Raw genomic sequence first — 15,005 nt, 5'->3', positions numbered from 1 at the left:
CTTACTGAAGTCCATGTAGATCGTGTCCACTGCTCTGCCTTCATCAATCCTCTTTGTTACTTCTTGAAAAAACCCAATCAAGTTAGTGAGACACCATTTCCCTCACACAAAGCCATGCTGACCATCCCTAATTAGTCCTTGCATTTCCAAATACGCGTAAATCCTGTCCCTCAGGATTCCCTTCAACAACTTGCCCACCACCGATGTTGGGCTCACCAGTCTGTGGTTCCCTGGCTTTTCCTTACCACCTTTCTTAAATAGTGGCACCATGTTAGCCAGCCTCCAGTCTTCTGGCACTTCACCTGTGGTTTTTGATGCTACAAATATCTCAGCAAGGGGCCCAGCAATCACTTCCTTAGCTTCCCACAGAGTACTAGGGTACACCTGATCAGATCCCAGGGATTTATCCATCTTTATGCATTTAAGATGTCCAGCATCACCACCTTTGGAAAATGGACATATTTTAAGATGTGGCTATTTAGTTCTCCACATTCTGTATCTTGAGGAAATCTCTTTCATTGTAAATCACTCTTTTTGAAAGGAATGATGCCATGTTTTGACTGTTTCTGTCCCCCGCCCGGCAGAAGATTTAGAAAAAACTGAAAGAACTACGGATGCTGTAAATCAGGAACAAAAACCGAAATTGCTGGAAAAGCACAGCAGGAATGGCAGCATCTGTGAAGAAAAAATCAGAGTTAACGTTTCGGGTCCGGTGACCCTTCCTCAGAACTCAGAAAATTTAGAAAATTATTTTGAAGCTTAACGTATTCACGGAAATCTAAAAATTGCTCTGGGGTGGGGGAAGGGGCTGGCAATACAATCTTAATCACCTAACTTTCCTTGGATAGTTTAAGAAATTGTCTCAGTAATCAAACCGCTTTGTGCCCAGTCTGGGAATTGTTGGTGCCAGGTGCATAAGCTGCATATTCCAACTGTATGGAGAGGCAGTTCAGATCCAGAAATGGACAGTCATTCTCGTTTTGAAAGCAAATGCAGCAGGCAATCTGGTGCCTTCGATGTAGCAATTAGAAATGCCGGAGAGCAGTTGGCTTACAGAAACATAGAATCCCTACAGGGCAGAAAGAGGCCATTTGTCCCATCAAGTCTGCACCAACCCTTTGTAGAGCATGTCACCCAGACCCACACCTCCCGTCCCGTAATCTGACATGGGAATTTTACCATGGCTGACCCATGTAACCTACACATCCCGGGACACTGTGGGCAATTTTTCGCATGACCAATCTATCTAACCTGCACATCTTTGGACTGTGGAAGGAAACTGGAGCACCTGGAGGAAACCCACACAGACATGGGGAGAATGTGTAAACTCCACATGGACAGTTAACCAAGGCTAGAATCGAACCTGGGTCTCTGCTAACTACTTATTTGAATTTTGCATGATTGCTAGCTTGCTGATTTGATGAAGGGTAAGGTCAATGTTCCCTGTAGGCTGTATGACCCTGCAGCAGCTGGGAAAAACCTGCACATTCTCCACCCTGTGATTTCTGCCCTGGTTTAAATATACCACACCCAGAATATCAGGACAACTAAACTTAGAGGGAACATGAGTAGGACTGTTATTGTTTTGTGTAATGTAATGATGAGTTGTACTGATTTGATTTAAATGAGTCCAGTGGTTCTGTATATTCAACTCCTTTGATGGAACTGATGCGGAGTCTTATTTGTACATTTCTGTTTTCCATACAAATCAAACCAACTTTGCAACTCTGATCTGATTCACAAAATAGTCTTGTGTTATTCATGTACAATAAGGAGGTCAGTCTTCACAGCTTGTTTACTCATACTGCAGGTTGAACAGAATCCAGTTTTGGGATTTGTTGCCATAGCCATTGCAGTATTGTGTTCTGGATTTGCAGGTAAGTAGATGTAACCTGATAAAACATTAAATCTTGTCTCTTTCTCGTTTAAGATAATCCCATGCCAATATAGTTTCTTGGTTGAATGTATTTCACTGTTACGTTAATTGTTAATTAGATATCAGATTGCCTGTAATCATCATAATTCCCAGATATGAAGGGTTTCTGCCCAAAACGTTGAAGAAGGCTTTGTATACCTATAGCATGACTTCTAACCTCTTCAACCAATTCCCTATCCAGGCTAACAGTTTGTGATCAATTTCATGAGTTCCTTTCTCAAGTATTCTTAGAAGAATACAAGATGATAAACTTTAGCGAAAATGATGCTAAAGTGCATGGAACTGGACCTACTATTCTATTGATGATCTAAAAAAGGCTTTGCATATTGATTTCATGAATTCAGGTTAAAATTATGGATTCATTTTAATGGTTTGCTTAATTGATAATCTTAAACCAGGGGTGCAATAGAGGATAATGTGGGAAAATGTGAAGTTTTTCATGTTTGAAGGGTGAACAGAGAGTAATTTTAAGTGGAAAAAGAAGCTGCAGAAAGCTGCAACACTAAGGGACTTTGAGGTTCTTGTCCATGAAACACAGAAAGCTAGCACACGTACAGCAGGTAATCAGGAAGGCTAATGGAATGTTGGCCCTTATTTCAAGGGGGTTGGAGTAATTGAGTAGAGAAGTCTTGTTGCAACTGTACAAGGTGCTGGTGAGGCCACATCTGGAGAACTTGAGAGAGTTTGGTCCCCTTATTTAAGGAAAGATATCATTTCATTGAAGGCAGTTCGGAGAAGGTTCACTGTGATCCCTGATGTGGAGAGATTGTCAAATGGGCAAAGGCTAAACAGTTTGGGAGTTTACCCACTGGAGTTTAGCAGAATGAGAGGGTGATCTTATTGAAACATATTGTGTTCTTAAGGGGCTGGACAGGTTAAATGCTGATAGGGTATTGCCCATGGGGAGCAGTTAGGACCAGAGGGCATAGTGTCAGAATAAAGGAGCATCAGTTTTAGTCTGTGATGAGGAGGAATTTCTTCTCCTGAGGGTTGTGAGATTTTAGAACTCTTCACCACAGAGAGCTGTGGGGCAGAATCCTTCTGTATATTTAAGGCTGAGACAGATATGATTCTAGATCTTAGGGGAAATGAGGATTACAGGGAAAATGCTGGTAAGTGAACATGAGGAATGTCAGATCAGCAATGATTCTATTGAATGGTAGAGCAGGCTCGAGGAGCCATACAGCCCATTCCTGTTCCTGTTTTTTATGGTCTTAATCTAATCCTGGCCAAGGTATCTTCAATAGCGAATAGTGACAAATATATACTGTCTGGTACAGGACCAGTAGTTTTCACAGTATGTATGGGGGTCAGTAACAATTTACTGGTCTTTGTTAGAATTTGTTTGGAAGATAGACAGTACAGGAAGGTGTACCAGGAAGTGCACCAGGCACACCTAAGAACGAGATGTCAACCTGGTGAAGCTACCAAACAGGACTACTTGCACGCCAAACAGCATAAGCAGCAACTGATAGAGACAACCGATCCCACAATCAGTGGGTCAGATCCAGGCTCTGCAGTCCTGCCACATCCAGTTATGAATGGTGGTGAACAATTAAAGAATGCACTGGAGGAGGAGACTCCACAAATATCCCCATCTCCACTGATATAAAGCTGCGCACACCTGTGCAAAAGTTATGGCAGAACATTTGCAGCAGTCTTCAGCCGGAAATGCCGAGTACATGATGCATCCATGCCTCCTCCAGTGGTCCCCAGCATTACAGATATCAGTCTTCAGCCAATTCGATTCACTCCATGTGATATCAAGAAATGGTTGGAGACACTGGATAATGCAAAGGCTACCGGCCCTGACAACATTCTGGCAATAGTCCTGAAGACTTGTGCTCCACAATTCGCCACTCCCCAAGCCAAGCTGTTCCAGTATAGTTACTAAACTGGCATCTATCCAACAGCGTGGAAATTGACCAGATATGTCCCGTGCACAAAAAGCAGGACAAACTCAACCCAGCCAATTACTGCCCCATCAGTCTCCACTCAATCATCAGTTAAGTGATGGAAGGTGTTATCAACAGTGCTATCGAGCAGCACCTGCTCAGCAATAACCCACTCAGTGATGCCCAGTTTGGGTTTTGCCAGGGCCACTCGGCTCCTGACCTCATTACAGACTTGGTTCAAACATGGACAAAAGAGCTGAATTCCAGAGGGGAGGTGAGATCAAGGCTGCATTTGACCAAGTGTGGCATCAAGGAGCCCGAGCAAAACTGGAATCAATGGATATCGGGGCAAACTCTCCAGCGTTTGGAGTCATACATGGTACATAGGAAGATGATCGTGGTTGTTAGAGATCAGTTATCTCAGCTCCAGGACATCCCTGCAGGAGTTCCACAGGGTAGTGACCTAGGCCCAACCATCTTCAGCTGCTTCATCAATGACCTTCGCGCCTTCAAAATTGGAGGTGTTTGCCGATGATTGCACAATATTCAGCAAGTCCTCAGATACTGAAGCAGTCCATGTTCAAATATAACAAGATCTGGATAATATTCAGGCTTAGGCTGACAAATGGCAAATAACATTTGTGCCACACAAATGTCAGGCTATGACCAATAAGAGACAATCTAACCCCTTGATATTCAATGGTGTTACCATCACCAAATCTCCCGCCATTAACATTCTGGGGGTTACCATTGACCAGAAACTCAACTGGACTCACCCAAGTAAACATAATGGCTACAAGAGCACGCCAGAAGCTGGGAATACTGCGGTGAGTAACTCACCTCCTGACTCCCCAAAGCCTGCTGCCATCTACAAGGCACAAGTCAGGAGTGTGATGGAATACTTCCCACTTGCCTGGATGAGTGCAGCCCCAACAACACTCAAGAAGCTTGTAACCACCAGGACAAAGCAGTCTGCTTGGTTGGCACTAAATCCACAAGCATCGACTCCTTCCACCACCGCTCAGTAGCAGCAGTATGTACTATCTACACAATGCATTTCAGCAACTCCCCAAAGATCGTTAGCACCTTCCAAACCCTCGACCACATCCATCTAAAAGGACAAGTACAGCAGATACAATGGGAACGCCATCTGCAAGTTCCCTTCCAAGCCACTCACCATCCTGACTTGGAAATATCTCACCGTTCCTTCACTGTCGATGGGTGGGTCAAAATCCTGGAATTCCCTCCCTAATGGCATTGTGGGTCAACCCACAGCAGGTGGACTGCAGCAGTTCAAGAAGGTAGCTCACCACCATCTTCTCAAGGGCAACTAGGGATGGGCAAGAAATGCTGGCACAGCCACCAATGCCCACCTCCTACAAATGAATAAGGAAAGGACGGAGGATTTTCTGCATGAAGTTTCTTAAGGCACAAAGAGGCTGTGTACAGCAGTAAAATTTGAAATCAGAATAAAATGCTGGAAATACTCAGTCTATTTCAACTGGTCGACCTTTTATCAGAGCTATGTCAATTAAATACAGTAAGCTCCCACTGGTTACAGTTTCACCCTTTGTAAATTCACTTATCTGAACAGTGTTTACTGTATACCTCTTTGATCTCCGCTTGTCAATAGTAAGCAAGATTTGCACTTGTAAAGAAAAATAACTTATTTCCTGGAGTAAAAGTGTGCATGCTTCACACAAAGAACAAAGAAAGTTACAGCACAGGAACAGGCCCTCCAAGACTGGACCAAGAAATCTGGGCTTGTCTGGGAGCTGAACCCGGGACCTCTCACCTGTAACACTGTACAGTAACCTAAGCGAGAATCATGTCCTTAGACTAACAAGCCATTCCCAAACGAACACACCCAGCATGGGGCTCGAACCCATGACCCTTAGATTAATGGTCTGATGCTTTGTCGATTGTGTATCACAGTTTGCCATATTCACCGTTTGTGAAAATCACCATGACACCTCCAAGAATGCATCCCCTGCAACCAATGAGACTTAACTGTAATGCAGATTATCTGAGGCTAACAATCTGATCATAGAACTATAAAACATAGGAACAGAAGTAGGCTATTCAGCCCATTGAATGGCAGAGCAGACTCGGTGAGATGACTGATCTGATAATCCTCAACTCCAATTTCTGTTGTCTTCCCCATAATCTTTGATTCCATCACAGATTAAAAATTTGTCTACCTCAGCCTTGAATATTTTTAATAAAGGAAAAGCACTATGGATGCAGAAAATCTCAAACAAGAGTTAACATTTTGAGTTGAGAATAACTTTTCAGGAGTTCAGTGTATGTTGCTGAGTATTCTTAACCCAGCTCCAAAGAAACTGACGGTGTTGAGGTAGTGCCTTGCAGTGCAATGAAATACTTTCCTGCATCTGAAACTTACAAATAGCTGTGGAATAGGAGTTGGGAGTCTTTCAAAAGTTTGATTTTTGTCAGGTATGATGAGCAGCTAAAAGTAGTGAATGACATTCAGCTTTGCACAAATTATGCGCTGTGTTCAACAAGAGTAGATTACCGCTTTTTCAAACTGATTGTCTTCCAGAATATGGCAGGCCTACTGTTCTTGGGCTGGAGTTCAAGGTGAATTCCATATCAGTCCAGTGTAAGTGGAGAAAATGTGGTAAAGAGTGGTTAGGATTTTAAATGCTTGCTGATCTGATTTTATTAGTATTTAGTGAGAGTCGAATGTTTTACTTGTGCTTTTGATATTGTTCATCTGATGCGTTTCATTTCTGTCCGACGTAGGTGTTTACTTTGAGAAGGTATTGAAAAGTTCTGAAACCTCTCTGTGGGTGAGGAACATACAGATGTATATCTCCGGCATTGCAGTCACTGCATTTGGAGTTTATGTCACTGATGGTGCCCAAGTGATGGAGAAAGGCTTTTTCTTTGGATACACCCACTGGGTCTGGTTTGTTGTATGTGAGTACCCTTCACTTCTTAGTGAAATGAATAATTTTATTTTTATATTAAAACAGTTCAAGTTCTGCATGGTAAAGTCAGGAATCTCATTTCCTCAAATAGAAAGATTGTAAGTGGTGTGATAGAACATTTGGTGCTCAGGCGTGATTCTTTTAGAGGCGGCAATGCAAGTAGATAAGGCCATAAACAAAAGGACCAATCTTCTGTTTTGTGACACGCAATTCTTCTTTTTGATGGAATCCTATTGCATTTCTGGTGGGATGGTTGTTCAGTCCACTCCAATTAAGGCTCATTTTCAGGTTTAATGATTTGTTCGGTGAGTTCTTGTGGGATTCCTGGTTCTGGGAAGCTTGCCTGTGCTGCCTTTGGGAATTTTGCTGTAGGAGCTTCAGCAGACTTGGCATGATACAATGTCCTAAATACCTTCAAACAATGCTTCGCAAACCTTTTCCTAGTGTGACCCTTTATTTTTTACTGCCCTCTGGTTTGCATGTCCCCACAGTGAATACTCGGGTTGTGTGGTTTATTGAATGCTTTAAATGAGGTTGGTTTCATTTGCTGAGTAGGGTTCATCTGTAGGGTCTCGAAGATCCATCTGCTTGCAGACTTTTAACTCAGCAGCGCTCCTGCCACTGAGTTCAGTTTTCACCCCCCACCTTCATCGTAGTGTCTGTTGACTACAGAAAACACTGCAACAACATAAGCTTACTCCAATGGTATCATCACTCCTGTGCTCTCCTGCACCAGTTAGAACTAGAATCGCAAACTGTGGGACTAGTATTGCCTCCCAGGTTCATGTCCCTCCAAGCACTTGAGTTGTCTGTGCATCATTGCTGCATTGTCATTGGGTAAAAGTCCTGGCTCTTTCGGGAGTGCCATCAGCACAAGGACTTGCAGGTCCAAGGAGAAGGCTTCCTGACTGCCGTCACAATAAAAGGCTTGTCAGTGTTTCTCACATTTGAGCTAAAACAAACATTAAATCTAGACTCTAACAACTTGCTATCTTCAGTTAATTACCAATACAGTGATCATTTTGCTTTCACCTTCACAGTGTTAGCAAGCCTTGGAGGTCTGTATACCTCAGTTGTTGTGAAGTACACAGATAACATCATGAAGGGATTCTCAGCTGCTGCAGCAATAGTCATTTCCACAGTTGCTTCTATGTTGTTGTTTGGGTTGCAGATAAGTAAGTATTATCTTTCCTAATGTTGGCTCTCACTGTCAAAATGACGCGTGCCATGTCTGTGTAGTGACGCTGTTTGCCTCTTGAGCAAATAGGGTTTGTTTGGATGAGCAGAGATTCTGTGAACATTGGGGTTATTTTGGTGAAAACGGGGGCTAAATCAGTCCTGTCTTATTAAGACATACATATGTTTGAACGTCTGGTTTAGCACACATTTTTGGTCCTCGTAACTTCTTTACAGGTAGAGAACACGTCATCTTTTGGGTGAGGTCCTCTGAGAATTTCAGGAATATATTTCTGAAGAAGGGTCTAGACCCGAAACGTCAGCTTTCCTGCTCCTCTGATGCTGCTTGACCTGCTGTGTTCGTCCAGCTCTACACCTTGTTATCTCCGGGATATATACTGTTTGGTCAAGACTGCACCAATATTCAAAGTCCTTCACAAAGTACTCAAATGTATTTCAAAAGTCCTCTTCAACTTTCCAGCAACAAATGAACAATTGAAGATCATCTAACTTTTTTTAAGTAACACTCCAAGTTCCCAGCAACTTGGGAGGAAGCAAAGGATATTCAGCAAAGGAGGGTTCAGAAAAGATTTACCAGGATGTTGCTGGGAATGGAAGGTTTGTGTTATATGGACAGGCTGGATAGGCTGGGACTTTTTTCACTGGAGCATAGGTGGTGGAGGGGTGACCTTATGGAGGTTTATAAAATCGTGAGGGGCATAGATAAGGTGAATGGCGGGTATGTTTTCTCTAGAGTTGGGAATTTCAAGACCAGGGGGCATATTTTTAACGTGAGAGGAGAAAGATTTTTAAAAAGTAATGAGGGGAAACTTTTTTACTGAGAGTGGTTCATGTTTGGAATGAACTTCCAGAGGAAGTGGTGGATGAGGGTACAGTTTACAACGTTTAAAAGACATTTGAAGAAGTGAACGAATAAGAAATGTTTGGAAGGATATGGGCCAAGCACAGGCAGGTGGGACTAGTTTAGTTTGGGATTATGGTCGGTATGGATTGTTCAGACCAAATGTCTGTTTCCATGCTGTATGACTCTTTTTTTTAAACTGCAAATATGTTCTCTGTACGAGACAGCATGGATGAAGAATAGTGCGTTTGAAAGTTTTTGCCATGTTGTGTAATATATTAACAAATATCAAACTATTTTTCTAATGTAAGTGAAGTAATTTTTCTTCTTTTCATTTCAGCTCCCACCTTTGTATCTGGAGCCATTCTTGTATGTATTTCAATATACTATTATGGTTTACCAAAGCAAAATACAATGACAATTCAACAGACTGTGACAGAGAAGTCCAAACAGCCACTGGAAGATGTGTGATCATAAACACTTCATTAAGGCAAAACATGAAGAGTAAAAGCTCGCCTTATCTGCATCTTCCAGATTTTGCAAGGGATGTGGATATTTTAAAAAAAACACCTCCATTGGTTGTTGATTCATCAATGCTTTTTTTTGCACTTAGTGCCAACAAGGTGTAGGTTTGTTATGCATTATGACAATCCAAGAAACACACCCAAGTTATTCATCAAGTTTATCAAGAAGCCGTTTTTTTAAAAGTCTACTTCCTGAAGGTTCTGGTAATTTGGAGTCATGTTTCAAACAACCACAGAAGTCTTTGTTAGGTTTTTCTTTCAGATGCCTCTTTAAATGTAAACTTTAAAAGTCAGTGCTTTGCAGCTGCCATGTTTGTCATACTTTTAGTTGCTGGTTAACTCAATATTTGGTCCCCCAGTTGGTATCTGGAACAATGGTTCCTATGAGAATCCTGGTGCTACTCTGTATTTTTTTGTCCATTATCGCTACTGTTAGATTAATTTTGAGTAGTTGTCTCTGTGTCTGAAAGTAGGGCAGCTTACTGATAATTCCATAATGTGATTTGGCTTGAATATATACAAAACTTTTTTTTTTTCAAAATTGCTGTTTATATTGTCATTTATGTTCTACACAAGATTAATTATTTTTAAATTGCATTCTCATCATTCACAGTATCAACATTGACATCATACAGCAACTAGATTTGAGACAAAATGACTGGTTTTGATCTGATCTCTTAAACTTTTAATACATCTGTGTGCAGTATCAGGATAACCTAAAAGATTGTACTTGGTGTTACAAATCAGGGAATTAGTGTGTATTCTGAAACCCCTTTTCATGCCATTGACAAAGACAAAGCAATTACCACGATGTTTCCATTGGTCACATCAAACATGAGCCTATTATCATCAAACTTGGTGTCTTGTATTTACTACTTCAATTGTCCATGGAGAATTTAGCTCTAAGACTTCTCCCATTATTAGGAAGGTAAAAGAACAAATCCAAAACCTCACTTCATCCACCAAGACAATAATTTTGGAAAAATCATGCTCTTCTGTTGCTAGTTCATCCAGATTATCAAACATTTCTGCAAACAAAAAAACAACTATTGAATTGGAGCTTTTGGACTAGGTACTTGGCTGTCAGACAACTGATGCTGGTAAAAGTCAAACGTTTATATATTCTTCCAAATGAGGAATGTGTTCCATCTGAGGAAGGAAACAAAAATTCTAACCTGTTGGTAAATAATTGAGGAAAAAAGACACATAATAAGTCTACTTTTAAAATAGGGCCTCATGTAGTTGGTATTTTTGAGATGTTATCAAATCACTTCATTTTGTTGCAAATCCTTAAATCCTTCATGACATGAAACAAAATGTAATTCTGTTGTTCTCACTAGTTAATGACATGAGAACAAGGGAACAGGCAGCAATTGTGGATTTTTTTTTTGGAGTAATGGGTATGGGGAAGAGTATTTTTTCTTTTTACAGAGATGGTGGTAATGACCTGGCACTGTCTGCCCCTAAGGGAGGTGGGAGTGAAGACAGTGAACAATTTTGAAATAAAATTGGTTGCACAGTTGAGGGAAATAAAGGTGGAGGGCTCCAGGGATAGAGACTGATTGGATTGGTCAGCAGAGAGCTGACGGACTCATTAGGTCAACTAATGTTCTTCCTTCTGTCCTGTATTAACTCTTGTGGGATCTTTAGTATGACCCCTTGAACACTGTAGATTGTTTTCCACTTCTGGATTTCAAACTGAATGAGGCTGAATCAAGTTTGAGCAGGGTTTCTGTTAATTTTGTAATTTAACAAGATTAGCATGGGTTTAGTCGTCCTGCTTACAATACACTCTCCTGCTAAAGTCAGGATTGACGTTCATAAATGCAAGCTTCTGTTTTTGTGCAGATGTAGGGTCAGTGTGGAGTTAACTTCAAGTCACCTGTAATTGACAGAAGGAAATGACAGATTTGTGTCCCAAGTGAATGACGTGTTGCTTCTGCGCGAGACAACTTCTAGAGAGAAGTGTTTGTTACCAGCATTTGCTTGGCATTGTAGATTGAAGGCTGATAAACCTTTTGCAAACAATATGCAATAACTTTGTTTCTCTCCCCCTTTCTGGCAGACACTGCTACATGAATGCATGCTAGGAACACCTAAAAGTTCACTCATTCCATATCACACATTAAAGATTTCTGTTTAAGGAAAAGAATATTTTTCTTTTTTTTCCAAAGTCAAAGTGCTTGGACTGCGTTTGAACTTTTGTGACAGGTAGTCAAAATAGGAAATTTGCTTTGTAGTGAATTGCACAAGATAGTGCAGTTGCCCTTCAACAGTTATGTACTAATTTCTAAACTTTAAAAAAAAACAAGAACTGCGGGTGCTTGAAATCAGAAACAAAAACAGAAGTTGCTGGAGAAACTCAGCAGGTCTGGCAGCATCTGTGGGAAGAAAGCAGAGTTAACGGTTCAGGCTAAGCGATCCTTCTTCAGGACAGCAATTTCAGAGTTTTTTTTTTGTAACCATTTAAAATACTTTTTTCCTAATAGTAATATTTGTTTTAAAAAGAAGTATGTTTATAAACCTGAACTTACAGTAGACACTTACACCTGGTTGCAACAAAGTTCTAATTTTAATACATTTGCTGGTCCCAGAAATTTCGCACACCCCCTCTCTTTCCTTGGGCAAAACAATGTAATAACCACTCAAACCAGAATTGTCACTTACTTGATTGATGGCTTTCACCTGCTCTAGTCCTCTCCCCACCCTGATTTATTAAAGATAGTATGTTACTCATTCAAAATGCAAGGTAATTGCTGGCCACAATGCCATGGTTTAACAGTTCGTTAATGGGTGCATCTTCTGTGGTGATGGCTATTTATTTCCAACTTTTTAAATTGTTTGCTCATAGTAAATATGAACCGCTGAGAGATTCTAGAAGAAAATGACATGAGAATCTCAACTTGAAGTCTCACCCCCTTTTGTTCCAAATAAAATTTTGATATCCATATGTAAATGTCAATGAAGTATAATTGCATTTTTATAACTTTTTTTCCATGGTCATTCCAAACAATTTTCCAATTTTTTTTAGTCTGAGACACTTGTTTTGATTCAAACATTGAATGTACCACTGTTTCCCTCCCCAACTTCAGTTCTGCCTTATATTTCCGTTTGAACTTTTTAAATAATCTTGAATATAACAGGACGTTTGTTAATTTGTGTTTTAGTGCCTTCAGCAGCGTGAGTTACTGCAAACTTATGCTGATGACCATTTCTAGAGTTAATGTACATATTATTTTAAAGTTGTGTGTGTACAAATATTTGTAGAATGTATGGTCTGGAAATGCTGTATGCAGAACTGAGCCTTTTTAAAGCAATCCACTGCAGACTTTACCGGTTTTTTCCGAATGTAGATTATCTAGTAGAGTCTTTGGGAATCTGTAAGTACAGGTTTGTGCAGTGCCCGGAGTTTTGCAGGTCATCAGTGGGTGGTATTTTAATACCGTAAATGGAAGAACTCATATCTGTTAATAATGACCAGCTAACATGTAACTTTGTGCATCAGTTGGTATTTGGATTTTAATACGAAAGTCTTTAGTGTAATGTCACAAGCCACGGGGAAAGATACATGAAATTTTAATGTCCAAATTTGTTTTGCTCTTTTTCATGGTGGGAAATTTTCTTTTAAGCAAAGCTATTCACCTTCCAGCTGTACTGAAGTTGTAAAGAAGAGGAACTGCAAACAACCAAACTTACAACATGTATCTTTTCCACATTCATTGGACTATAAAATGTAACCTAGTTCATGGATTGATTTATCTATTATTGTCTCTATTTGGAAAAGACATTCTTCAGTCTGTGGTACTTAATGTATTTTCTTGATTATTGTTTTAATTAAATCCTTTTTTTCTTAAATTTATTATGGAGTGATGACCGTTGATGGCAAGATTTCTCTTGAGCTAGACAGGGAGTAGCTTTCTTGAATCACTGTGCACCATGTGATGTAGGGACACAGCAGGCACATTCCAATTTCAGGATTGCAGAAATATACTCCTGGTTACTTTCTCTACCTCTTTGCAAAGCTGTAGAGGCTAATTGTGACCCCTTTCTTCTTTCTCTGTTTCTATGAGGAAGGAGAAAAGGTTCTTCTTGGTATAAACTTCTTCCCCCATATTGGTTCTTTTTGTGTTGCTGGTTTTAGTAAATCAGCCAACCAGCTGTCTGAGGGTATTCTGAGATCACAGTGATAAATGCAAGTCTTTTTATGTGTGCAATTATCATCCTGGTCAATGGCCAGTTCCATGGCTGGGACCTTTCATAAATATTGTTTCCTTATTCCTGAACCAAACAAAACTCATCCTGCTAATGTATCTCTACTTATATTCTTTCTGGATGGTTTGTGTTGTCTTTCAGTCTTTCTATATTTATAGATAAAACTTCTCTGTTACTCCAGTATAAGTCATTTGGGAGCTGCATGGCCATCTGCCAGGGCTGTCATCAAAGTCACTTTGGACCATGACCCAAGTCCCAAGCCCCGTCTTGGTCTGCTCAGTGAAAGTTAGCAGCAGCCATTGCTGTACCAGTAATTTGCAGAAGTTGATCCCTGGGGATTGAAGGCAGCATGTTGGGATGCAGACAATGATGAGGAAGACATAGTAGGTAGGGTAATAAGTACCAGCCTGGCCAGCAACATCCACATTCCATGAATGAATGAATGAATGAAAAAAAAGTTTTTTTAAAAATCTAAATGTACAACTGTGTCACATAGTGAAGGCTGTTAGGAACACATTAATTACAATAGAAACACAACCATTGAAAATGGCAAAAGCATATTCATTGTTTTTTTTTGTTGGCTTTCCCACAAACGTAGAGAAAAGTTCAAAGAGAAACTGAAAAACATTAAGGAGATTTTGAATTGACAAACTTCTGCCTCAAAAGGAATGACGATTGATAGTTTTGTCATTATCTTTTATTGACATCTACAGTTTACAATGATACATTGATCAGTCAGTTATTGTCACTTAGTAACAATGAAATAATATTATGCATGGGTACAAGGTTCATGTCAGTTTTTGGACTGACTTTTTTCCATTTGTTTGATGTGTGTGTTACTGGCGAGCCCAATGTTTATTTCCCCTCTGTAACTGCTGTTGAAAAGGTAGTGATGAACTACAGTCCATCTGGTGTAGGTACATCTATAGTGTTATTAAGGAGCCAGGTTTTGACCTAGTGACAGTGAAAGACCAACTCAACAGTTCCAAGTCATGATGGTGTGAGGCTTTAAGAGAAGCCTCCAGATATAGACATTGCCCTACATTCCCAGAACGTTGCAGTACGTGTGTTGGTAGTGGAAGGTGTAAAGGTTTAAGATGGTAGATGCAGTGCCATTCAAGTGGGCTGTCTTAAATGGTGTTGATCTTCAAATGCTGTTGAAGCCGCTCAAATCCAGGTAAATTGGGAATATTCTACCTCACTACAGATTTGTGACTTGCCAATGGTGGACAGGGTTTTTTGTAGGAGGGGGTGTAGGGAAGGAAACAGGTGGAGAGTTAATTGGTATAGAGAGTGTGTGTCCAGGCTCTGACCAGCTCTTGCAACCATCATAGTTATATGGCTAGGCCAGTTAAAGGTGTTGGGGGCGGTGGTGGTGGTGTTGCATGGACACCCAGAACCCCACACCAAGGATATTGGAATTGAGGATTCAGTAGTGTCATTGTA

General features: G+C 40.5%; 1 protein-coding gene across 1 annotated transcript; it reads left to right on the top strand.

The window, feature by feature from the left end:
- Positions 1–1,564: 1,564 nt before the first annotated feature.
- On the top strand, positions 1,565–13,206 carry LOC109910805 (CMP-sialic acid transporter). Its single transcript, XM_048596721.1, has 5 exons — positions 1,565–1,568; positions 1,677–1,877; positions 6,598–6,774; positions 7,826–7,960; positions 9,164–13,206. The coding sequence occupies exons 1-5, from the start codon at positions 1,565–1,567 to the stop codon at positions 9,292–9,294; spliced, it is 648 nt and encodes a 215-aa protein (XP_048452678.1). The 3' UTR covers positions 9,295–13,206.
- Positions 13,207–15,005: the final 1,799 nt, after the last annotated feature.

This window comes from Rhincodon typus, chromosome 5, assembly GCF_021869965.1.
Source record: "Rhincodon typus isolate 14 chromosome 5, sRhiTyp1.1, whole genome shotgun sequence".
NCBI lineage: Eukaryota > Metazoa > Chordata > Chondrichthyes > Orectolobiformes > Rhincodontidae > Rhincodon > Rhincodon typus.
This window is presented reverse-complemented; position numbering and strand designations above follow the sequence as displayed.

Excerpts from the sequence above, each read along its gene's own strand:
- LOC109910805 (XM_048596721.1), top strand. Across the intron at positions 1,878-6,597 it reads ATTGTGTTCTGGATTTGCAG|GTGTTTACTTTGAGAAGGTA; the intron begins GTAAGTAGATGT and ends TGTCCGACGTAG. Across the intron at positions 6,775-7,825 it reads CTGGGTCTGGTTTGTTGTAT|TGTTAGCAAGCCTTGGAGGT; the intron begins GTGAGTACCCTT and ends TCACCTTCACAG.